At 47.0% G+C, this 25,800-nt stretch overlaps 2 protein-coding genes across 2 annotated transcripts; both read left to right on the top strand.

The window, feature by feature from the left end:
* The first annotated feature begins 3,450 nt into the window (after positions 1–3,450).
* On the top strand, positions 3,451–4,428 carry LOC144109588 (E3 ubiquitin-protein ligase sina-like). Its single transcript, XM_077642408.1, has 2 exons — positions 3,451–3,454; positions 4,040–4,428. Exons 1-2 carry the CDS (start codon positions 3,451–3,453, stop codon positions 4,426–4,428), a joined length of 393 nt encoding a protein of 130 aa, XP_077498534.1.
* A 3,630-nt stretch (positions 4,429–8,058) lies between these two features.
* Positions 8,059–15,743, top strand: LOC144109463 (uncharacterized). The gene is made up of 3 exons (XM_077642273.1): positions 8,059–8,308; positions 13,187–13,452; positions 14,643–15,743. The coding sequence occupies exons 1-3, from the start codon at positions 8,168–8,170 to the stop codon at positions 15,682–15,684; spliced, it is 1,449 nt and encodes a 482-aa protein (XP_077498399.1). The 5' UTR covers positions 8,059–8,167; the 3' UTR covers positions 15,685–15,743.
* Positions 15,744–25,800: the final 10,057 nt, after the last annotated feature.

Genomic DNA, 25,800 nt, shown 5'->3' with positions numbered 1-25,800 from the left:
CGACAACCAACCATTGAATTCAAGATAGCGGCGATCATGAAGGAGGAGGGAGGCTGGTACTTCGTGAACACAGCAGTTGTGAGAGTAAAACTTTGAAGTTTATTAGAATGTATAAAAAACTGGGTGATCAACACAATGCTTACCTTCGTCACTGAATCCGTCGAACAACTTACCGACTCTGAACAAAAATGGGAGGACACTTAAGCTCTGCCTTTAAGGGCATGACGTGACAGCGGTTCCTCTTGCCCACGCAGACACGGACACTGTTTCCTCTCTCACAGTAACAGTCACAGTCACTATGTGAAAGACCACACGACATACATAAAAATCCCAATTTTAAGCAAGCCGCACCATTCTGCTTGTGCGGCTTAGGATTTGCGTGTCCGGCACGCAACCCGAGGGACAGGGCTTTCCGATGCGCCGATGGTGTGACTGGCGCCATCTGTGGGAGCCTCTTGCAGAGGACAGGTCCCACGTTTTCGACCCTGCGCCGACACTGGCTTTCTGCGCCACAGGACCTTTGAGCATTCGCGTGTAAACACGACTTCCAAGCGTCATCGGGACGTGCCACGCTCCTGGTGCACGCATAGAGATTCCAATCCTGCTGCTAAGCGGCTGCTCCGGCTCATTGGTTACGGCGCTCGAATGCTGACCCGAAGGACGCCGGTTCGATCCTGGCCGCGGTGGTCGCTTTTTGATGGAGACAGAATTCTAGAGGTCCGTGTACTTTGCGACGGCAATGCACGTTAAGGAACCGCAGGTGGTCGAAATTTCCGGAGCCCTTCACTACGGCGTCGCTCATGGGCTGAGCCGCTTTGAGACGTCAAAACCTCACAAACTAAACTTAGCCTTCTTATTCGCCGATGTCGGGATGGCCCTTGTTGATATCCTGTGGTGTTTAGTGTGATGCCCATTGTGTTTATGATATCACTAGGGTACTGTTTCGTAATAGATTTACATGGGTGGGGCAGTCGTCGAAAGTTCTTGACTGAGAGGCTAATGAGGCGAACAAAAAGGAACAAATGGGTACTGGTACCGATCACATGGCTAGCGGCTACTAAGTATTCGAAACTGTGCGTGGTGTTATTGGTAAGACAATAAAGCATTTGGGTTTTTTCTTTCTAAATTTTAATATCATATTTTGTTGTTTTTGCTAACCTTTCCAGCTATTCTTGGACACAACCAGGGGCTAAACTACAATGGTTCCAAAAAACGTAGTAATATTTCTAACGAGTTTTAGTCTATGAAAACAGAAAAAAACATGGTGTGAAAAAAGTCGGAGCTGTATATATTGGCCACAAAGTAATAATTATATTTCAGTTAGGAGAAGAAAATGGGAAGTAAAATAAAACAATTTTGAATGAACTAGATATTGGAGTAGCTGAGAAAACGCTCTTTAAGAATGAAAATACATGAGAACTTTAGGGCTTACCACATGCTCTTATATAGTTGCATCAGTTATTTCGCACAAATTATGTCCGCCGAATTAGTCCGCTGTGCCCGAATCTAATAAACGTGAGCAACCTATAAGCCCTGCGTAATATGAAAGCACCAGACTTCAAGGTGCCCTTGTGGTGTAGTACAAATTAAGAATTTAGGTGCAGTCGGAATTAAGCGACTTGAAGAAAATGACTTTTGGTTCAAACTTTTCGAAATAACCACCATGGTGAATCCGTGGTTATGGTGCTCGGCTGCTGACCTGAAAGAAGCAGGTTGGATGCCGACTGCAGTGGTGGAAATTATCCGGAGCCCTCCTGTACAGCCTCCATGATAGCCTGAATTGCTTTTTCATTAAGCCCCTCAATAAACATCAAAATAAACTGACCTAACTCAGCTTGTTTTTGCGAGAAGGTTCAATAAATTACGAGCCCTTATCTAGTTGATGCATTCCAACGTGCACCGCAATTTTAACTAGACGAAGGGGGACCATCACACGAGGAATTTTTTATTCGTTATGGTCGCCTGAGAGGTAGGTGGTAATCTTTTAAACGCATCTTTTAAACGAATCATAGCTTGGTAGAAATTACTGGAGCCCTCCTCTACGGCGTCTCTGGTATTCTGAGTCTCTTTGGGACATTAAATATTATTAAAGAAAGAAAAATGAAGGAATATTGCGTTAGAAAATCATGATGAAGCCAATTATTAAGCCAACATGTGCCCGAACACTCACACAAAAAGAAACTACGCGACGGCGATAATAAGAGCAAGTGCCATCGAGGAATGAGAAGCCCATCGCCAACGGCCGTTTTGAACTTATTCATTAGCAAGAAGTTCCAAGATAGAGAATGCCGCCGCGTTGGCTGAGTGGTTACGGCGCTCGGCTGCTGGCCCGTAAGACTCTGGTTCGATTCCGGCCGTGGCGGTCGAATTTCGATGGAGGCTAAATTCTAGAGGCCCGTGTACTGTGCGATCTCAGTGCACGTACAAGAACCCCAGGTGGTCGATACTTCTAGCGCCCATCAACACGGCGTTCCTCATAGCCTGAACCGCTTTGGGACGTTAAAACCTCATAAACCATAAACCAAGATAGAGAGCTTAAAAAAGGGTTAACAATCTCTAACATCGTAGATGATTCTCTACGGGATCATGAGCGTTCCAAAGCGCTCTGACTGCGTTTTGAGTACCGTATAATATGATAAGGCCGCCTGCCAGAGGCAGTTCACAAATGACACAGCAAAAACGAACAAGACCGTGTTTCGCGAAAGTCCGCAGAAACTATTGATGTTTACAACCTAAAGATGTCCTAAAGAGGTTTAAGAGCGCGCCTTTTTATTGTGAGAACTCAATACACACGCTCCGAACATTCCTAGAACCTCAGAAATATTGTTCTGTATGGCGGATTTCCCTATTAAGCTGGATTGAATGTCCCGGCACCCGCTTTTTTTCCTTTTTAACTGACCTCCTATAGTAGACACGTGTAGTGTGCCCTTCAGAATGTCACTGCCAGCTTACCTCTCTTGAATATTTTTTCCTTTAAGTTTCTGTGAATAGTTTCAGTCGCAAAGAACACAGCCGCAAATTAGGCCCATCCAAATAAACATACGCGGTATAATAATGAACGTCTTGCAAAGCCCAGCGTCGCGAACAACGAACGGTACAGTCCCGGCAGAGACCACAAGCAGCAGCCAGTCCAGAGCACGCACGAGGGACTGAGCGTTCGGCGCTTTTCGTTGCTTTCTTCGTTAAGCGCCATCCTCTGAAGATGCCGGAGCTGAAGGGCAGTCTTACACTCTTTGATATTCCGATCACTCCACGTATTGCTACGTACCACTCCAGCGAAGACCGAGCGGCGAGCCGCTATGTGACTGCCTGAAAGGCACACTACACGTTGGTTGACTCCTCCTACCCTCGGAGGTCCGTTATGAAAAAGACGCTTAATCCAATTTAATAGCGAAAATCGGGTGCCCAGAACCTAAAAATTGAGATCACTGTCACCCCCGCATAGGAGGAATGGGTAAGCATTGTCTGAAACTCCATTGCACTCTTTCGCTTCCTTCACACCTTCTTTGCAGTAGTTGATTTCACACTTAATTAGCTCAAATTATATCACCAATATATTAATATTGCATATATTAATATGCAACGTATGAAGTCACACCTACATCACACCACATCACACCCATCCACACTTTTGAAGTTCATGATGACACGTCCCCCCGGACGTCATTTTGTCGCATTTTTCCACTTAATTGGCTCTAATTAAATAAATAATTACCCAACATGCACCTAATGATTAACCCTGCGAGATTTTTGGATCCTCTATCTAACTGAAGCATTCTTTTTTATAACTCAATTCGTTCTAACGTTATTGTGATGACAAGCTCGTGATGATATGAAGCCGCAAACATTGCCATACAATGCGTGCGCATTAATAATTCGATGTTTCTAAGGATGCTTGGAGCGTGTAGATCGAGTTCTCGCTCTAAAAAGGGCGAGCTCAGAATCCTCTTTCGCATACCTTTACCACCCTGCCTCTGTTCTTCACCCAAACTCACAAAAGCTAACCAAGCGTGAAATTTCCAACTCTCGACTTTCGCAGGCAACCAAGTGATCCTCCGGGCAATGTGCAACTACGGATCGGCTACGGCTCAGTGGGCGTGGATACAGCGCTGCTTCGGACGCACATTTACGGTCACTTTGCGGAGGACTCATATGGCTGAGAACGTGCACTATTTTTGCGCAGTGATGCAATCAGTCGGCTCTAACGGAGCGGCCAATGACTTCGCTTACCGCTTGGACTACCACAGCTGTGACAGATCGTATTCCTACGAGGGCATGCCGCTTGGTATTCACGGCTCGGTGGATGTAGCCATAGAGAATGGCGACTGCCTTGGGTTTGAGGCCACCGCCGAACAGCTGCAGTACCAAAGCGGGCTCCTGCGCATCAAATCTGCCGTCAGCAGCCTTCTAAGTGACGGAGAACTGTGACATGCTAGCCACTCTGACCAATCTTGAAGTGCCGCGCCCAATGTTTTAGAAGGGAAGCTTTTTTATGCCAGCAGAGGTAGACGTAACCATGACGCCTGCAATAGATCCCCACTCAAGAAGACACAGTTGCAAAGCGGACATAGCGTTTTACATCGTTCATGCAATGACTTCAGTCATTCTTTTAAATTTGTGCTCCGCAGTGATTCTGGGAATGATGGAGCAGTGTGAACGGTGTTCATAGCCTAAGCTCTAGTGTGGTATCTGCGTTCGTGCGAAGAGAGCGTGTCCGTGATGTTGTGCACAGTCTGTTTTTAACTTCTTTAATTCGACAATGCTCGCAACATTCCTTTTTTTGTATGCGTGATAAGAGCAGAAGCCACGCACATCTCTCATGTACTTTTCTTTGATATGGAGTCTCGATTTCTTCTGGTCGTTCGACCTCTCAGCAAACCCCACAGCAAAACCTTGTACGGTGGATATTGAAACAATGTAGAGTTTGCATGAAGACACGTTGCCTTTTGCCTCCAGCGCACTCTATTAAAATTCAATCACCAAAAATTATTTTTGTTTTTTGGTATGTTATGATTTTATTGATGTCTTGCTCGCGCGTGCGTTCCTCAAAGCAGCTTGGCATCATCCCCGATTATATCACTCCCATCCATTACATCTCGATTCCTCGCCTCACATAAGGTGTCTGTCTTCCATCAATAAAAATCGGTTGACAATAGAAAGAGCTTGTTTCTCATAAATCTTCTCTACTCTGTGGTTGCTTGTGCTGGGGCTGTTATTTTCCTTAGATTCAGAATGCACCGACTCGCCCAGAAAAGTTTTATTGAAGTGGGAACGAACTACACCCCATATTCAACCCATCGGTCACTAACAATACCTTCGAATAGCCGTAGCTGTTGCTCCCCTTATTCGGCCGGAAACACTTGCTGTTCGCCATTCTTCAAGAGGTCGTAGCCCCAACTGCGTTTCTTAGAAAAAAGGAAAGCCCTGGAATGCAAAAATTGAAGCCTCCTCTTTCTACCTTCAGAGATAATTTTACAAATTCAATTTCCGTCAGCTCTACATATGTTCATATCGTATTTTCAGCGTCTTAATTGTACTATTTTCCACTGATTCATATCTGAGATTAACTTTATTCAGAGAAAATAAGTTACGTTTTTAATGCCCTTGTGCTTTCGAAACAAACGAAGTCAAACTAAAAACAAAGCGATGCCAAACTACCACGAAACTTGGCGGCGTCAATTCAAAAAGCATTTTTCAATTGCATTCTAGGGGCTTATATACCTTTACATGTCGTTCTGCATGGTGTTTCAAATAAAAGCTCGAGAGGGTCGCTGACTGTAACGTCCCCGCCGTAACCGAAACCGGAACGAAATAAGTTAAATGCGGAAACGGTGGTAATGGGACTAAAGAGCGTAGCGAAAGGTGTGTCAGAACTGCTTCTTTCTTGTACATGTATGGTACTACTGCACGAAAGATATTGTCTTATGTGTACCGTCTTCTCAACCTTCAAAAAAAAAGTTACTCCTAAGCCATCAAATACACATCCCTATACGGATCGTGGTCATATCTTAGGAGAGCAATAGCGGTGACATCATTCATTCCATTTCTAGCCACCCTCAAAACAAGAAAATGTGGAAAATTCATTTATTTATATATAGGTAACCATGCTCATGGGCGTACCTTGTGGTCGCAATTTGTCTTAGTTATGCTGCGCTGTATTTCTCGCTTTTGGGGTTAACTTTGCATTCGGGAATGCTTTCGTCAATTCAAGGTGTTCTAACGTGAAAACAGGACAAAAATAACGAAATCACGCATTGAGAGTATTAGATATTCGAATTAGCGCCCGGTATGTTTAGCATTCCCAGAATCGGCAGAAACGCATGTTTTATGCACCACGCTAGGCTTAAGGAGAACATGTTGGTCATCACAAGTGAAGTGTTCATGTACTGATATCACGCAACACAGCGCAATGTAGATTATCTGTTCAATAATCTGCGTATATTAAAAGCTTACGCATCGAAGATTACCCTAAAAGCGTCCTAGGTGCGTTTACAAAATCTTCGTATAGTTTGTTAAATTCATCTAAAATAGAACTAAGATAGAGTGACGTATATATGTTTAGTTTGTATCTAAATCGGTATAGGGAGTCTTCTGTTAAACATATCAATGTGCTCTGACCAAGCTATTCTATTCTTTAAGACAATGCTGATGAACCTGCGCCAAATGAAGTTCAACAGCAGGTTCTTCTGTCTTGAACCCCAACTCGTCCCGACGTAGTCAACGACTCGAATAATGAATTTTATGTACGAATATATTTACAGCTTCATACAACAGCCGTAACGGCAGCTACTTCCGTGGCCAGGGTGCGGCCTATCACAAGACACCCGAAACCGTTTTAAATATTTGTTTCCCGATCGTGTCCACCGAAGCTTCCCCAGCGACCTCTTGGGCGTCACCGCTCCCGAAGCCTTCCTCCACGTAAGAATGTGGCGGGCCACGGTCAAGTTCCTTCGGAGCCGTTGCCATCGCAGTCTTTCGTCAATTACGATCCAAGCAAGGCCTCTGTGGGGACCTCGACTCGAGATGTGTTCGATACCTTCGACAGTGCACACAGTTTTACAGCCCAAATACCTACTGCTGCTTGAGCTGCTCGCGCGCGCAGCTACAAAAACACAAGCACAGAAAGTGATCTTGCCCTCGCACAGAGGGGTAATAAAAACAGGTGATCCAAACAAACCAACCCGAAGGCTGATCTTCAGTGCTCTACACTGTCTAAGCCTATGTGCCATTGAAATACCTGAGTACCTCTCGTTCAGCTTACAGGTTAAAGGGAAAGAGTAAAAGACCACAAGCCACTAGGCGCAATCCTTTTAGAGCGGAAGCCGTACTCCTCCCATGCAAATACTCAAGGTCATGTCGCTCAGAGGAATGACCTTCAAGCGAAGGAGCGGTAGTGTGGCTGTGACGTCATAACATGTGACTCGCCGCGCGTAGCCGGCGGCGTTCGCTTGCATTCGCGACTGCATTGAACAACGTGATTCAGCGCTCACCTCGCAGTTGCGCTGAACCACGTTAATCGCCGTTCATCTTATAATATCGTAAAAAGCGGGAAGCGTTGATTGACGTTCGCAGATAGCCATGACGGAGTCGCGTGCTGGAACCAGTCCTTCGGCTGTGTGTAGTAGACGGCCGAATGAATCTAAAAATACTTATCATGCAGCAAACTGTCTTACCGTGCCTAATCAAACTTCCGCTCTGTAAGCTAGGTTCTGTCGGTTTGAACCCGAGGCAATGTTTTACGAGCCCGTACTGGGGACCAGTGCATGCACTATGGAGGGCAAAACTAACTGACACCCCCCCAGTTTCGAACCCTGCTGCTTTGAATGCGGGTATCAGTGTGTGGTAGACGAAGACCGCGATTGTCAGCCACTGTGTGCGTGCGCAAATCGTTGTAGTACATCATCACCTTCCATTTCCATCCTACCATTCCCTTTCATTCCTTTCCCAGTGTGGAGGAGCAGGCCACGATTATGTTTGCATCTACTTCTGAGCGTTTCGTATCCCTGAACATTACTTTATTTCTCTCCATCTCTCTTACTGACAAGACTGAAAGAAGCGAAGTAGATGTCTGCCATGCGCGTGAAGGAAGAAGACGAAAACAAGCCGCCATCGTCCAGAGTCTGTGTGTTGAGGCCGTCGAACCAGCAGCAACGAGTGACCGGGAAAGATGTTTCTTGGAGCGATGTCCGGCAGAAACCGGCGGTGCCTCCCACAGCGGCCTACGCACCGTCACCTCTGCCACTGGGAGAAGGTGTACGTCTACGACACCATCTCGCTGGACCGCCAGCTCATCCTCAGGCAGCACCGGGTAAGCGTTGCTGGTTTTCGGGGGTTGACGGAAACGTGGCGGGTTTGCCTTGACAGCGTTTTGCGACAACGTTTCAAAGAAGCCATTATAAATGTCTCGGCAGCATAGCGATGTCAGGGATAGAGTAATCTTGGTTTACAATGGTCTATTCACGACGCCATGAAGGTCTAGAGCAACCGCGGACCATTGAGAGGACAACACCAGTGGGCGCACAGTACTAATACTGACGTTTTTTTATCCACAAGATAAGCTGGCTGAATAAGGTGCTAGAAATCACTGCGCTGTGAGGTTGCTCACTTACGGGGGAACGTAGCTGCACTATTTGTTGCGCTAGGCAATAGCTGTTGGTCAGCACGACACTAGGCTGAACAAACAAAGCTACTTCAAAAACAAATTTGAGTAGCTCGTATCGCTGGTCCCGTATGTATTTCTCCGCATTTGCTCCTTCAGATAGTTTTCCAGCACTTGCGGTGCTTATGGAGTTTGGTAGCATTACGGCACTACTGAGTAAATAGTAATGCTCTAATGAAACACCCACCAACTGCCATAAAGACCTGCCATTGTTTGGTGCTGTCCTGTATTCGTGTGTCGTAGCAGAAGCTGGTAAAGCGATGCTTCCAAAAGTTAAGCTTCAACTTGAGCGGCTGAGAAGCTCTGCAGGGCCTTCTCAAAAGCAGATGATCTTTGGTATTACAAACTTGCATCGTTCAACATGATGAATTTCTTAATGCAATAACTCGAGTACAGCGTCACTGAAGATTGCGCATTTATCCTTCTGCGTATTGCATGGACATATTAGGTGAATATGCCACTCATCCGTTACCTTTTTACACTCAAAATTTTAGAGCAAGCGGTAGCCACGCAGACATCACGGAATGGAGAGGAGGGGGCGGGGAGTGAATATTTGCTGAAGCAGCAGCAGTTGTTGATTTGGCGAACGCGGATGTTGAGAAGCCATTTTAGAGGGTTGGACTGTGCAGATGCCTCGCACCGCTCAACGTATTTACGTAGCACAACTGCCGACCAATCCTCAGGAGGTGGGTCGCGCGCTGCACGTGGGAGACCGTTGCTAAGCTTGTGATTCTGGCCCCCCGTACATGGTACGATCCGGCGGTCGGCGTGACGTCATAGAAAGCGCAATCCGTGGTGGCTGCGCGCCGATTTTCCTTCTATGCATGGTGCCATTGCCGACGCGCAAAACACCAGCAAAAGGAGCTCTTGCACGTTCCAGCGTCCGAGTTCTGTGCTAGTGGCCTGAGTACCCCAAGATATGTCGTGAGAAAGCCTTTGCTGCACGTTTTCATTGCAAGCGCCTCGGGGAGTCTTCATTGGGGGCTTTGGCTTTGGAGATGAATCTTTAGCTGTGCTCAGCGTATTCTCAGGACGCCTTAAACGATGCGTAAAAGTTTGTAGCGCAATGTGTGGCCAGGGCAAGTAATTTTATAAGTGATATTGTAATTTGTTTGCTAGTTTTTGCATCTTCAAAATTGTGACTTGTTTGGTGAACGAGTCTGTCGATATATTTCACGAACTAATCCCGTTTTGCGGAAGGTATCGCTAGAAACGTATCAGCACAGGCATTTGATTAGTTGGCGTGATTTATATGGGGAACATTATACTTTCGTAGTCTACTTCCAAGACGCAACCTACAAAAGGCGGCCGCGTGGATTAAGGAGACGTTACTCCAGGCAAGAAAAGCTCTGATTACGCTTACCTGCGGTTGGAGAATATAAATCTAGTAACCACGACCGCATTTCACGAGAAAAACGAATTGCTCATGCGGAAAGGGAAGATGCAGCAACCATCTAAATCGCGGTTGAGACATTAGGCATGTCGTACGGGAAAGGAGGCGGAAATGTACATTGCAGGCCAATACAAGGGCGCCAAAAAGAGCGCTTGCTCAGCTAAGGAAAGTTGATCAATCTCCGAGTCCCAATATAGCCAAGGACTGAAAGAGGACAAGAAATCTTCAGCGAAAAACGGGTGTAATGACATCATTAAATCAGCACAATATGTTTCTCTGTTTGGTCTGATCTACGGCGAGCTCAGTTTGCTGTAGCAAGCTGCATTGGATTGGTAAAATGAAAGTGAAGGAAAGTAGATGTCCATTAAGGAAGACGAAAAGAGGCGCATGTATTGGAAAGCAGCGCGTATAATGAAACCCCGTGGGAATCTTTAGCGCGAACTGAGATTGCGCAACACATATGCGTCTTTGTGAATACATGTTAAAGAACCTCATCTTAGGCGAGAGCACCGCACCGCAAGTAATTAATCAGGACGAGAAATCAGAAGAGGAGTTGATGCAAGGGAACTGCGCCGAGGAATTGAGCATGGTTCGCAGTGTGCGTGGTGATGGGGTTTGCGAGCACAGCTCCCGAAAGGCGACGCCAAATTTGGGCGGTTGCCGTGGCCTGATTCTGTAGGGCCATGATTCAGTAGCGGTTTTCCGCGTACGAGAGCGCGGCAGTGACCTCCGCAATGAGAACTAAAGCACAAGCGACGACGCGGCACGTCACTTGCATAGCAAGGAGGGAATCGATGCAACCCAAAAAAAAAGCAGATTGCTCTAAATGTGGAACGTATTCGGAAAGCGAGAACCCGCGAATCTGCAGTGAGTTGTAGAGAGTGGGAATGTGCACAAAAAAATGGGCACCTACAAAATGATGTACGCATATTTTCGCAATTTTTTGTCCACACATTTTTCAAACGATTAAACTTTACTGTAAGAGTATCGTGAACGTAAAGTTATTGTAGTGACCAAGAATGGTCCAGCATCACAGCCATGGGTCTAGCGGACAAGAAAGGCGAAGAGGCTGAAAGTGCGTGTCTTCGTTCGGGGTGTTTACCGACTCCCTACAAATGACGGTGCCCTTGACTGCCTCCACGCCGCAGAATTCTTTTCTTCGTTGGACTTGCGCCCTCGATACTGGACGCTTCCAATAGCAGAATCTGGCCGCCAGAAGACTGCCTTTGTGACTACGGCAAGTCATGGCTTTCGGATTGCGCAATACACCTACGAGAGTTGAGCACATGCATGATGGACACGGTTTCGCTCGGCTTGAAATAAAAAAAATCTGCACCTCTTACATACATTCCATCACAGTTTGGTCTTATGTCTCTACGAGGCATTTGAGCCGCCTTTAATTTTTCTGAAATGCCTCTACGACTTATACCTACAACCTAATTTGAAGAGAAGGTCGCGTCCTCGCATGACAATTCTATATTAAGGGTCATTTAATATTCAGATATGGCGTCCTTCTTGGCTCGTCCTAATTGCGTGCGGTCGCAGCTTTCCCGAATTCGACTACTGCGAAACAACTTTCCTGCTTCATTGGCCTCTGTTCCTATTTCCGTCGCTACGTCAGGAATTTCGCCTCCATCGCTATGTCCTTAACCACGCTTCCCAACTCTAATACAGAGATTTCTGGCTGATCTTACATATGCGACAAAACCTACGCCACCCCGCAAGTTCTTCTGACGTCATCGCCCATAATGCGCCATTCTTACCCCCACGCTCCCACTGAGTGCACACAGATGCCAACGATGTCGGCCTCGGCGCAGTGCTCGCTCAACGTAAGGCAAGGTTCGACCAATACGTCGTCGCATACACCACCCGAACTCTCACAACAACGGAGACAACTACTCTCTCACCAAAACTCACCGTTACTGCAGAGAAAACTCCATTTTGACAAAGTGAAGGGCAGCCGCGAATTGTTTCGTTAATCGACAAAATTGGGGAATTGTGGAAGGGGTTTTGCGTATCAATCGCATCGATCGTGTATGCTTTTTGTAGCGATAGCTACATCACGGTAGCATTTCGAGCCTTCAGCGTGGCGTCACCGCCACCCTGTGGCTGCACCGCTACACTGTCGCGTGGTTGGTCACGTGGTGCGGCACCGCTGCTGGCGGCGCTGCGCCGTGATTGATCACGTGGTTCGTCACCAAGTTCCACTCGGCCAGCTGCAGCTATCGCGTTACTCCAGGTTCAACCAGAGCCAAACCACCGCCAATTTTTTTTTTTGGCGGCGTGGGAGCTATACTTCAGGGCAAAGCAGGCCAGATACACGATCACGTGAACGTGGGGCAGGCTGCCGTCAAGAATGCGATGTGCAACAGCATGCAGGACAAAAGGAATTACTGTGCCAGCAGGCCGAGCCAGAATTTATGGACGAGACAATCAGTGCCATCTCTCGCACTAAGCATAAAATATCGGAAGCAGCCGCCATCCCTAGCGTTATCTGTCGCGTAGTTATCTGACGAATAGTATGACGGATTCCAAGCCAAAGTGGCAAGCGCTGCCAACTGCCGTGTTCGTTGCATCGCGCGACAACGTAGCATGCAGCCTCGTCGGAACAAAATTTAGGTTGTGAATGGGGTGCGTTGATGTTGCTGCTCGCGTGACAAAAACAATCGGTAAGACATTGTAGGCAAAATAAGTCAGAAATGACTTCTTTTTTGATCATTTCAAGAAACATTTCGCGAGATCGGGATTTGTATGCAAGTTACTTTCGTTAGTTCGGGTTGACGACAACATTCGACTCCCTGTGTATCTTCCGGGGAATCAACATTTTACCGCAGATCAAGACTTTCGTGTAGCCGCGTTTCGTTAGATCCTGATTTAACCTCAGCATAGAAACAAAAACTGACCGAGTCAAATAAGATTTTCTTTAACCATCACAATGTGCAAGCTTGGAGCATGTCAAAAGGTGAATTTTAACCTCTACATCTATATGTCCATTCATCTTGTTTATGTGTTACGACAACACATTCTCTTACTACTCGCTACGAAGAAAAAGCGGAGAAGTAATTTCTGTTCGTAACAGTAGCTCAGTACGCAGACCGACGGCCCGTCATTTATCTCGAAAGCGAACTGCGCAGATGCGGCGCGGCTTCGTACTCCTGGTGATGGTGGTGATCCTGGCCGTGCCGTTCTCGCTGGGCACAGTCCTGTACCGCGTGGGCAGCCTGGAGGCCGCTAGCCTGCTCTTCGGCATCAGCCAGCAGTCGCAGCAGCTCTACGACTACAACGACCGTATCGGACGAGAGGTGGCGCCACACGCTCTGTGGCGGGAACACGGACCCCAGTGGCAGTCCCCGCACCCTGGGCTGAAGGTCTTCGCCGCCCACTACCGCCATGACCTAGGGTACGCACAAACAAGCGCACGGTTATTAACGGGGCCGATTTACCTGCACACTCGCGCTCATAGTGCCTGGAATGCGCTGTGAGTTGCCGCATAACGGCTTTTGCTTTACACCCAGAAACTGATTCTAGGAGCGCGTTTCGTGTGCGATGGTGAATTTCTGAGCGAGTCGAGGATTTCCCTTATGCATGTTTACGGTTTATGGGGTTTAACATTCCAAAGCCACTCAGTCTTTGAGGGACGGCGTAGTGAAGGGCTCCGGAAATTTCGACCACCTCCGGTTCGTTAACGTTCACTGACATCTCACAGTACACGGGTCTCTAGAATTTCGCCTCTCCCGAAATTCGACCGCCGCGGCTATATCAACACCCGCGTCTTTCGGGTCAGCAGCCGAGTGCCATAACCACTGAGCCACCATGGCGGGGTCTATAGGCATGTGGGTAGATAGATAGTAAAATTTGTTTATAACGGAGAGTTTTGTCTGCTGGCACCTTTCTTGGGGCACTTTGTACAGTGTGTTTCTAAATGCTGCTTCGAAAGAAATAATTGTATTTGGTATTAAGCACTTGCGAAGGCGAAATTAAAGGTAGGTTACTTACAGTTTATTGATTCTAAATGAAAAAAATTGCTGTAAGTTTATACGTTGAGAAATATGCAGTATTTAAACTGAACCCAAATTTAGATTTTCACAACAGTAAAAACTACCTCCATTCTCTGCCGAAGTAGGAGTGGTTTATCTTGTGGTAGGTTGGGTGTATTTAACTCGCACTGGTGAACACTATGACTTTTCACAGTTTTACTTTGCCTACTCTTCATAACTTATGTTCCGGTTTTATTGAGGTCGTCTTGCCAGTCACAGAGGCTAGAGGGCACCCGTACGAATTGCAGCGAAATCCGAAAATTATACTGTGGCACACTGGTCGAAGATATGGACGCCTGCCTTAAAGATGATAGCCATCAATCATTTTTTCTGACAACATAACCGTACGATGAAGGCTTAGAATGCGTATACTAGTTTCATCATTGCACATCTATGTCCATCCTACATGAAACGTTTGAGCTTTGCCGGTTAAAGAACAAATACTAAGCCACTGCTATTCTGATAGTTTGGCCAACCATATATAGTGCGTTGCACATTCCCCCAACAAACTGCTTCACTAATTCTGACATCTCTCATCATTTTCTTTCGGCAGGTCTTTGTCCAAACCCGTCATTCGTGTCACTGCGCTCGCCACGGCGGGGTTTCTCTACACGTGCTTTGTTCGGGCTCGGGTTGTTTACCGGGACTACCCGCACTCATTTCCCACTGTTGCTGTGCACTGCAAGCAGCTCTTAATGCACCCAACTAACGCATCAGGCCTGAACACGCATCCAGTTCCCGTCGTGCTCAGGATCGCCACAGGTCAGCCCGCGGACCGGGTGCCGGTTGCGGTGTCAATTCAAGCGGGACCAAGCCGCACTTCCACCGTCTGGATCGCCCTCAACACGGTGTTCGTTGACCCTCCAGATAAGAGAGATGCGTTTGTTGTTTGCCTGAATGTCGACCACGGCGCCGAATTGGACCACATGATGATTCTGGCCACGTCTTACCGGCTACAAGGGGCACGGCAGGTCATCGCTTACGGTTCCCCCAGAAACGACTACGACCTGGCTTTCAATTCTTCTTCTTCGGCGCAACTATTGCCCTGGTACAACGCAGATGCGGTACAAGGCGTCCCCGACGTCGTCTTGACATCCCTGATGCTGCGAGACTGCGCACTGCGGTCTCCGGCACGAACCCGATGCCTTGCGCTTTTGGGTAGCGAAGAAAGACTGGTCTTCAAGGCTGGTACCACAAGGGTTAGGACCGAGGGTGGGGCCTCTTCGGCCAACTGCTGTTTTAGGAACCCCCGTTTTCTGGAGGTGTGTGACAAAACACAGGCTGTGTTTCTGACGTGGTGGAGTGGAGATGTCTGGCCTAGCAGGGCAAATTGTCAACCATCTGAGGCTGTCGAAGGAAGTTCAATGAGTCGCGACTCAGTGCTTTCTTCGAAGACCTCGTCGTTGCGGCGTTGCGCGAACGGAACTGCTCTTCAAGCTGTTATGTTTCGTTTTGACGAAGATTTGTTGGAGGAGAGGGTATCTTTGAAGAAAGCGCTTGTTCTTCCCCCACAGCTGGCGGTCTTGCGTCCAATCGCAGCCGCTGGCTCTGATGTGCATGGAAAAAAGCCAGCAGTGTCGAATTCTGTCTGGTAGTTGGCACCATGAAATAGCAGTCTCTCAGTGGGGCCAATAAAAATGTTATTGTTTTCTTCAGCATTTTAACATTGTGGTTTTTATGTTGAGGTTTATGGAATATAAAGCTTCCTCTCAAGCGTCTGTGAACAAAAAAAAACTGGCTGGAAGATGCGTGTTTTGACAACACCTGCGGCAGATAGCGATAAATGTTCGCGCCGTCGTCGCCTTGCCGTGATGTCAGTGGTATGTACAGATGTCGACAACAATTTTCAGAACCAAAAATTCACGACACAACCCCTCACAAGGCCACCATGAGTTACAAAGTAATGTTGCTTGTCTCCTCTACGAACCTTCAGTCTACAATAGAAAGCTTTGCTCCAAACCATCGCTAATTTTTATTTTTGTCAGGTTATCTGCAGAAATCGAAAGTAGCGGCTGTCGAAGTCTTTGTAAAACCCCTGCTGATGAACCAACTATCTCTCATTTGTCCACCACCCAAGCAGCTCCGTGAGCCCTCTACAAGTACAAGTTCGAAGTGTTAGACAGAATAGGAACACTGAGAGTATGCAGCCCCTACCTATTCGGCTTTCCTTTACGCCGAGAAATAGAGCAGTGCGCTTAATTTATTCATAGCTTTTTGATGATTTTGTTGCATAAAAAGTTACAGTGCCATGTGTATCAATTTTCATTTCCCTCCTGCTGGCTAGAAATCGCAAATTCTATTATGCAAAACCGCTTTCCTCTGGACATGTAGAAATCAGCTAAAACTACCACCGTTACACCCTATGACTCACCAGAACCTGAGACAACACGTATTTCGGTCACAGAGCGCAGAACTGCAGCTGTAAGCAGTGTGCAGCCTTCGAGGTCTGAATAGCTGTTTAATGAAAGAGATGAGGCTCCCTGATAATGTGAGATCAGATATCTTCTCAGTGCGATAGCATTAGAGCTATCGTTTCATCAAAACTTCCGCTTCATGTCAGAAAATATCTTATTGGTCGCGCAAGTGATGATGCTACAAGTGTTACGTGGCCACAGAGTACCAATCAGTGCGCAATATCATAGTTTAAAATGAGTCTCCACGGGAGGACCAAGGAGGATGAGACAATCGGCATCGCTACCCTAAAGGGAAGCCTACAAGCGTGGATTGGCATTGGTGTGTCAGGTTACGTTTCTGAACAGCTATTCTGAGATGACTACTCTGAGGTGTGTGACTATTCTGATCAGCTGACCAAATTGCAGCCTTAGGCAATTGCGCCACCCAACACGATGGAGCGTCATCTCATAGGTGCTATCTGCCTGGACTAAGTATGGCCGCCAAATGCTTCGCTTTTAAGAAGCGAAATATATTAATTAGCAGAGGGATTTCAAGACCAGGCGAGGCACTTCCTTCTGTTTTGTACCTTCCACTGCTTTTATTTTTGAAATACTTCTTTAATGAGAGGCTATGTTCTGACCGCTATCAATGTCGTGATATTAATTAAAAATTGGAGGGTTCTACGTTATAAGCGATGAGAAGTATGGTAATCAGTATTGTGTCCAGGGCCATGCTAATGGACTTCGATTGCAATTTTAATTCAAAGAAGGTCTGTTTAAAGGGTGCAGATTTTCTGCGCCAAGTGCAGGAGGAAAACTGTTGCTGTGAAGTGTGGACGTAAGGCTTTTTGTACAAAATGTGGCGCGCGCATTCAAGTTAGTGTTGCTGATTTAAATAACATAGAAGCATTGGGATAGGTATCAAATTTTCTTCCAGCACCGGGATAGGACGAGCAGTCACAGAAAAAGGTGCGCCTCATCGCCGAGCGTCGAAAAATGCTGTCAACAGGGGTCGCTGACCTGAAAATGCAAGCGATGTATTCGAAATCTTCGCTAACACGAGCGGACTTGAATGAATGAGTGTGTCTTGCGTACTTTAGAGCAATAAAAACATTAGCACAACTGACAGAAATGACCTGCGCGAGGAGTCCCGCAACGAAGCACTAGCATTTTTCGAACACGGCGATAGCGACAGTGCCTACTCCTCCTCATGTTTGCAACGCAGGAAAGGCCGGCAGAGGGCATCTACGTATTCTTAAGCCCGCTTCTTGCCGAGCGATAAAATGCTGCTGAGAAGAATCTGCCGGCCGCCGGCGTTGCAGAATCAACGCTTTCTGCATGGCATTTCATTCTGGCTAAGTTGTCGTGTGCACCGATATATTCATTTCACAGTAAAATTCGAAGCAATATTCTCATTTATCATCTCGTTGTCTCCCAAATGCAGAAACTTGGAGATCTCCACTTTTTTTTTCAGGGCTGATTTGCTTTGACTTCATCAGCGCAAGATCACTTTTAGAAGCCAGTAGTCCCACCTGGTACATAATATCTTTGTGAAGCATTGATGAAGTCCGTGATTTACTGGAAAACAACGTCCAGCACTAATATGTTCCAAGATTGAGGAATTGCCATGAGAAATAAGGCATGCATAAAAAAGGTATACGAAGGCGATCATTTTAAGCAGGGCATCTTAAAACTGAGGGGAAGAGACATACCAACTCTGGTTATAGCCGCGTTCGCAAGCCTGAGCACACTGTTGTTATTCCGCGTTTCCGGAGGCGGCCATTTTAAATCATTTATTTACTCTTCACTGTCCCTCTCTGCTGATAGAGGACCAACGCATCTGTTGCAATGTTCTGCTGCTTTTATTTATTTCTTTATTGTGTGTCTATATTTATTTTCCATGCGTTCTGTACTGAACTTAAATTTGACAACCGGCGCTTCTTCTCATGTGTATGCACGTGATGTACTTATAGTTTCCGCTTCTCTACGAATATGTAGCTCGCGACCCAAGTAATCTTCGTCGCAAAGACAAAAGAACAAAGAAACGTAAATTTAAGCCAATAAATATATTTGCAAGACGTAAAGCCCTCTCACAGGTGTTGGGGAGACGCTAAATACTTTTTTCACGTACGCAGCACGAGGTCTAAGAAGGGTTTCATGTAACAGAGCCGATCAGAGAACTATTATCACAGAAGCAACAAATTATTTCTGCTTATAAACACAGCACAATTCTAAATTCTAATGAAAACAAAAAAATTTGTGATGCACGCCATGTCAACTACCAAAACTGACCACATGGATAAATAAACTACACCCTGCTCTTAGAACATATTTATTGAGAATGCGTGCACAAATCAGTTTTAGAGTCAAAACCTACGGCTCTTTATCACACAATCAAGCTGCAGACGATGTAAAATAAAGTTCCGTACTCTCCGTTTAGGGCTACTTGTTGTCTGAAGCCATGAAACGGACACCCCGTTGGATACACTGCGGCTGATCGCTTATATCCAGGCGCTCATACAGTGCGGACCGCAGTTTGATGGTGTTCAGTCGTGAAGGTGCACTGAAATCTTAGTGCGGAGCAGAGAGCGCCAAGTGCTTTAAATTCTCCCTGGCACCCTCAAGAACTGCATGTCTTTTATGTAGGGTGCAGCTTCAGGCCAGAAAGAAATTAATTGTGAGAAAAATTCGTTCCCGAAATTATACACAAACTCTTCATTCTAGGTTGCATGCAAGGAGCGAAGAGTCCCCTCTTCGATGATCCAATACAAGATGGAAGCTTAGAAGATTGCATAACCCGGCTGCGCGAGCAGTATATATTTTACGTCCTTGCAATTGGCAAATCACCGCTTAGCGTCTGCGTAGATTTTGAAAAGCGACGGCAAGCATACAGAGCAGATCCCATTAGTACGAACTCCGATGAATGGGCAGTTTTAGTTTCACATACGTACAGAGTTCCCTTACGCAAGCTTGAGACGTCTACGCAGCCTACGCGAATGTCGTTTGAAACCCTTATTAGTTCCACCTACGCGACTACGCTGCGCATTGTTCCTATCGCCATCTGCTAACAGATACTGACACATGTTGTAGCGACTCTAATACAATACGAGTCAAAACCGGGCATGCCAACTGCGTTGGAGCATTGCTAGGATGACAACAAACGCTAGTTCGTAAGGCTTAACAGCTTAACATAGTATACGCACGCAAGCAACGCGAAGACCGCAATGTAATAATAATTGGTTTTAGGGGGGAAAGGAAATGGCACAGTATCTGTCTCATATATCGTTGGACACCTGAACCGCGCCGTAAGGGAAGGGTAAAGGAGGGAGTGAAAGAAGAAAGGTAGAGAGGTGCCGTAGTGGAGGGCTCCGGAATAATTTCGACCACCTGGGGATCTTTAACGTGCACTGACATCGCACAGCACACGAGCGCCTTAGCGTTTTTCCTCCGTAAAAACGCAGCCGCCACGGTCGGGTTCGAACCCGGGAACTCCGGATCAGTAGTCGAGCGCCCTAACCACTGAGCCACCGCGGCGGGGCAGACCGCAATGTAGAAATGCAATTTCACGTGCGTTCTTTAGACTAAAGCCGATCTTTGCGTTCTGCGCATGCACACTGGTCACCCGTAAGAGCTCTGCGTACGTGAAGCTTCTATGTACGTGAAAATAAAACTAGTGTCGGGAAAGAATGAAACGCCGCCGTTGGAAATTAGCGAGCGTCACCCGGTTCTCAATCACCTGTATGAAGGTTAGCGTCGAATCGAAGTTTTGCTTGACAGTCGTTGTCTCAGTTTGCGCTTTCATTCACTGTAGATGGAGCGATCCGAACCGAGTCGTTTCTATATCAGCTCGCACTTTAGGCTATCTGCACTGCCAAGGCGTTGACGGTGAAGAAGGGTTTGTGGGTGCTGCTGGAAAATGGTTCGGTTCACTTTTTCTTGGGGCACGCTTTCGTAACGAAATCAGCCACTGAAATTTTTTGCGCCTCGCTTGCGTTCGAACGAGTGTGCGAGTCTTATCAGTTAAGCCGAACCCGGCTATCGTCAGCGATAAAGGCTGTTATTCGCTCTAAAACGCGACGTCAGCGTCATCGGGATGGCTGCGAGATGCGCACGAGATGCGCGCTCCGCTGGTGGCGGCGCTTCAGTATCGAGCTAAAAAGCCGGTGCACCGAGCGCCGGCCACACAAAACGTGGTTCGTCGCACGTCGATGCACTGCAGTGCTAGCTTAGTGGAGCTTACTGCGTTCAATTCATTGTGCTGCCCATTTTTCCTTCAGTATGGGCGTAAGCGTACGTGTCGCCGCTCCTGACTTGACAGGACTAGTTTCCTTGGTGCGACCACCCTGCAGGCACGGCGGAGCAAGGCCATTTTCATCGGAAACAACTTTTGATCCACCCTTCTGCCTAGTGAGTGCAATACTTCCTTTATTCCACGGATAAAGTTGGGCGTCTATCATAACCCAACCCCGATGAGTCTGCGTCTGCCCACCGCTGGCTGGGAGGCATTTCCTTGCGATTCATTCCGGCGAGGACCACTCTGGCCACTTTGTGCACTCATGTAATGTTTTGTCTATTCTCGAGAAATGAGTTTCAAACGTCTTTGTGGTGAAATATGGCTGGAATGACCCCTTTTAGCCCGGAAACCCGGTATCTATTCGAGGGCAGATTCTAGGTGTTTAAGCCGGCTCCATAAACGGCGTGTTCGAAAACAAACGAGCATAGGCAGTTACGACAAGAATGTCCGTTCGAACGAAGCGTAAATTTCGCATATTTCATGTATTGCGCGACCGTTGAGTCGTCTCAGAGCTCAATGCTAGTACAATGCTTTGGCACCTGTCAGGCCGATGTCGATTTCATGGTGTGGGTAGCCATATATTTTTTTCCAAATTGCTAGCACATAGCTTCCGCGGCGAGTCCATGGTTATGGCGCTCGGCTGCTGTCCTGAAATACGCGGGTTCAATCCCGGTCGCCGCTGTCGCATTTCAATGGAGGCTAATTTCTTGAGGCCCGTGTGCTGTGCGAAGTCAGTGCACGTTAAAGAACCTCAGGTGGTCGAAATTACCGGAGGCGTTCCCTACGGCGTCTCTCATAGTCCGACTCACCTTATGACGTTAAATCCCCATAAACCATTAATTCGATCGCAGCACAACATTTTATTAGCTACGGCGGCCACATTCTCGATAGTATGTGTGCAAAAAGTAGGAGTCTTTGCCAGAAAGCGTCTGCTTATTGCGGGTCTTCTTCGACTGAAATAAGGTCCGCCTGGAGTTGCCGCCGGACACTAGCGCTCGCGTCCTATTCCGTATTCTTTCGTTAATATGACGCGAACATATTTTTGTCCCGTTGGTCGGGCGGCTGAGCAGCAATATGTTCGCGGACATAAAAAATGTTGAAGTGTAGGGGTCTAACGTAGTTAAACCGAGAAGACCTGGGAAAGCATGTGCTTATTTAGGCCGGCTCGTTGTTTTCCTTTGCTGGGTCATGTGCACTTTTGGCGACAATATTAGAGGTTGAATCTGATTGAGGTTAAGCTGGCAAGATATCAAGGCGCAGGAAATGGAAGGTGATGAAGGCGTGATTGGCTGCGGCGATAGCATAGCGTCCTCATGCTCTGGCCGCGGCAGCAGATTTTTACTTGCCGCCGCTGGTTACCAAACCCAGTCGCTGCAATATTTTATTTCTGCATAGAATGCTGGTATGCTTGATTTTTACATGGTCGTGTTCAATGTCAACCGTCTGAGAAAACCTGAGCCAAATGGATCTCATGTTTTCTCATTAAGCTCAGAGCCATTTGGGAACAGTCTACGTGGTACTTGTTAACGGAGGGTGGCATGAGCAATCGACACGTGAAGATGCAGCACAAGTGCAAACAGAAATAAACGGACGAGCCGGTAGATAGATGGATGAATAAGGCTGAACCCTTTAAATCGGGTGGAGGTTCAAGCCACATATCCATCACTTGTGAAATTTTACTCTAGCCTTGGTTTTAGCCACCAATCGGATGACCTTCGCTTGGTTACTTCTACCTGCTAAAAATCTACTTTCCCTTCACCGTCCCTAAACCCCAATGCCTTGGGTGAATCCGCCCCGCGGCTTTGCACTGTAGGGTGAAGCCCTTTACAGAACAGTAACAAGTGTTCAGCCGTTTCCTCGTCCTATCCACAAGCAAGGCACAATGTGTCTATGTCGTGGTACCTGACTGTCATAGTCCGCGATGGATGGATGGATGGATGGATGGATACGGCTGAACCCTTTACATCGGGCGGTGGCTCAAGCCACCTAGCAATGTCTTGTGAAATTTTACTCCTGTCTTGCTTTTAGCCACCAATCAGATAACCTTCGCTTGGTTACTTCTAACCTCTTAAAATCCACTTTCCCTTCACTATCCCTAAACCCCAATGCCTTGGGTAAGTCAGCCCCGCTGCCTTCCACTGTAGGGTGAAGCCCTTTACAGAAAAGTATCAAGTGTTCAGCCGTTTCCTCCTCCTCTCCGCACGCAATGCACAAAGTGTCTATCTCCTGGTACCTGACTCTATACTTCTTAGTCCGCAAAACTCCAGTCCTGGCCTCAAACAACAAAGAACTTCCCCTACAATTATCATAGATATTTTCTTTGACAATTTCCTGTTTAAAGGTCCGGTATGTTTCTAGTGCCGATTTCGTCAGCATCCCTGTTTTCCACAAAGCTCTCTCTGTTCCTTTAACCTTTTTCTTAACCGATAATCCAAAATTCGTCAGCGCCACCTAGCGGAGACTGGGGAAAGCAGAAATTGCCCGCACGGATAGGTTTCGAAGCTTTCGGTTGCTATATCAGATAATACGAAGCGAGCGTTGACCGCTCTCTCCACCAGCGTCCAAGCGCTAATCGAATCGGCCAAGTCGGCGAGCATTGAGACATGGCCAAAGCGCTCTGCGACATTCGTTTCCTGCGATGCGCCATTATCAGCGCGCTGCCTCGCTTCTTTCCTTCGTTTATCACGTCGCTTGGCAAGCCACGTTCTATTAAGTGATAGCAGCACGGTTAGCTTCTATAACAAACCCTTGAATGAGTATTGTTAGTTCAGCATCTGCGATAAGAGCACCGGTTCATCGAAGCGCCTGTAACACGCGTCCAGATGGTTCCACTCAGGACAGCGCTGGTCCTGCGTCCCTCTTTCTTCTGGTACTGTCTTTGCTGGGTAATTTTTTCTAACATGGACGTCACGGTAGCTTATCATACTGCGGGATACTCCATCCATTTCAGACATTAATGGGGACAGCTCTGGCCGGCGTTATTTAACGACTAGATGAACAAAGATAGGAATTCAATTTCAAAGTGAACGCCACACAGTTCGATAAGCGTTATGAGGAATATGGCTGCGCGCAGCTTGAACAGCCTAGCGGACGAAGGTCGGCCTGACGTGTGCATCACTTTTCACAAAGGTTAAATTAGCTTTAACTGAAAGAGAAAGATTAACTGAGGAGAAAACGTAATAAAAGAATTGCCTTGCGGCACCGCTGCGAGTGATTTATTGCCAATGAGCCAGAAACAGATGGGATGTTGCTTATGAAGGAAAAACGGGGCGCACCGAGCGTAAGCGTATTTCGCGTAGATTCCCTCGTGTCACGTTCATTTTTTCTTACGCCGCGCGAAATGACAATGACAAAGCGAGGGATGAGACCCCGCGGACGCGGACTGGGACCACAATTTTCATTGCGGAAAAAGGTGACTAGAAATACTGTAGAACTCGCGGCGTGATATCGAAGACAACAAAACCCAACAGAATCGCACTCCTTTAAACGTGTTTGACAATTCATTCGTACCGAGCAAAAACCGCGCACCAAAGAAAAGAAACAAAAGCAGGGTAACGCTCCCATTAATCCAACGCTCCCTAGGGCCTGTTCGGGCTCAAAAGTCGTGCATATCCAGCAGGCTGACGGTGGTTGACGGGACACTGATCTCTTTTCTTGATCAGCTAGTTTTCCAATAACTCCCTGATTAATTGAGCCCAGAGTCTGAATACCATGCCGGTCTTGTTTAGATTTGGAAAGCAGTCTTTGCATACCCTACAGTGCAAAAAGAATATGGGGAACCTGCGCTGCTAAAGTGGCACTGCGATTGTTCCATTAAGTGGCTCAAAACTGCTTTTGTCAGCCGCTTCGGACGCTGCAAACGCGAGAAGACATTCTGCGCGATTAAATACCCGCGTTTGGCTGACATCATTCATTGCCTAGCTTCTCTCGGCGTAGCCGAGATAGCTGACGTTCTACGCGCGCCTTCGACAGAGCGCGGAGGCTCACGCCAATGAGCGACTGGAGGTAGCGCGGGAAAATACTAAGAGTACTACTACCCAAATCTGATTACTCTTCTCGCTAGGCAGTGCGTAATGGCGCTGCAATCGGCGCCGAAAACTTCAGCGCAAGCTCCCCATAGGAAGCCGCACCCTTCAATGACCGGCGGTGCTCAGTCATCAGCTCGATGATGCACTGACCAGTCGTGCACCTGCCCCTCGCAATCTTGCCCTAAGTATGAATCCCCACGAACTTGCCACTCTCGGCTGAAGTATTTATCGCCACCGACTCCAGTTTCCGTCCTTATTAATTGTATCGTTTTGTTTTTCATTTCAATGTTAACGGAAGTATGCGCGCGGAATCCGTCAGTTAAGTGGCCCTCGTATTGATGTTCTGAGAGCCCGCAAGTCTCTCTCCTGTTCTTGAAGTCACGTTGATTATTGAACCGCCTGCTGCAATCCCATTCCGCCTGCATGGGTTGCGGTGCATTCCTTGCAGAAATTTTTTAGTAGACGACACGGTAACTTTTTAGCCGGTACATAATAATACTTCAGGAGGGCACTCACATCACCATAATTAACGTGCAACACCAAAAAGGCATTACAGGTAAAAACAAACGAACAAGAGAATGCATACCTCTCCGATGTGCTGCATTGCGTAGGTTAGAACTCGAACCGTGGCGTCAATCTCGCTGTACGTTTCTAGCAGCTTTGTATTGTGACATCAAAGAAGCCAAACATCAGTTGCCCATGCTGTAGCGAGGCTTGATTCAGTACAAATGATAATGCCTCAGGAGGGCACTAACATGCACCATAATTAACATGCTGAGCCAAAAATGCACGACATGTAAAAACAAACGAACAAGGGAATGAGTACATTTCCGATGCTTCATTGCATAGTTAAGATATCGATTTGTGGGGTAAATATCGCTGATATGTTTTTGCAGCTTTGTATTGTGATGTCAAAGACGGCAGACCTCAGTTGCCAATGCTTTTCTACGAAGCATCACTCAGTAAAAACGGTAATATTTCACATGCATCATAATT

This window comes from Amblyomma americanum, chromosome 11 (assembly GCF_052857255.1).
Source record: "Amblyomma americanum isolate KBUSLIRL-KWMA chromosome 11, ASM5285725v1, whole genome shotgun sequence".
Taxonomy (NCBI): Eukaryota; Metazoa; Arthropoda; class Arachnida; order Ixodida; family Ixodidae; genus Amblyomma; species Amblyomma americanum.
This window is presented reverse-complemented; position numbering and strand designations above follow the sequence as displayed.

Bases quoted from the DNA above. Each gene is read 5' to 3' on its own strand.
- LOC144109463 (XM_077642273.1), top strand. From the start codon at position 8,168: ATGTTTCTTGGAGCGATGTCCGGCAGAAACCGGCGGTGCCTCCCACAG. The intron at 8,309-13,186 runs GTAAGCGTTGCT...CGAACTGCGCAG, and splicing joins TCATCCTCAGGCAGCACCGG to ATGCGGCGCGGCTTCGTACT. The intron at 13,453-14,642 runs GTACGCACAAAC...TTCTTTCGGCAG, and splicing joins CACTACCGCCATGACCTAGG to GTCTTTGTCCAAACCCGTCA.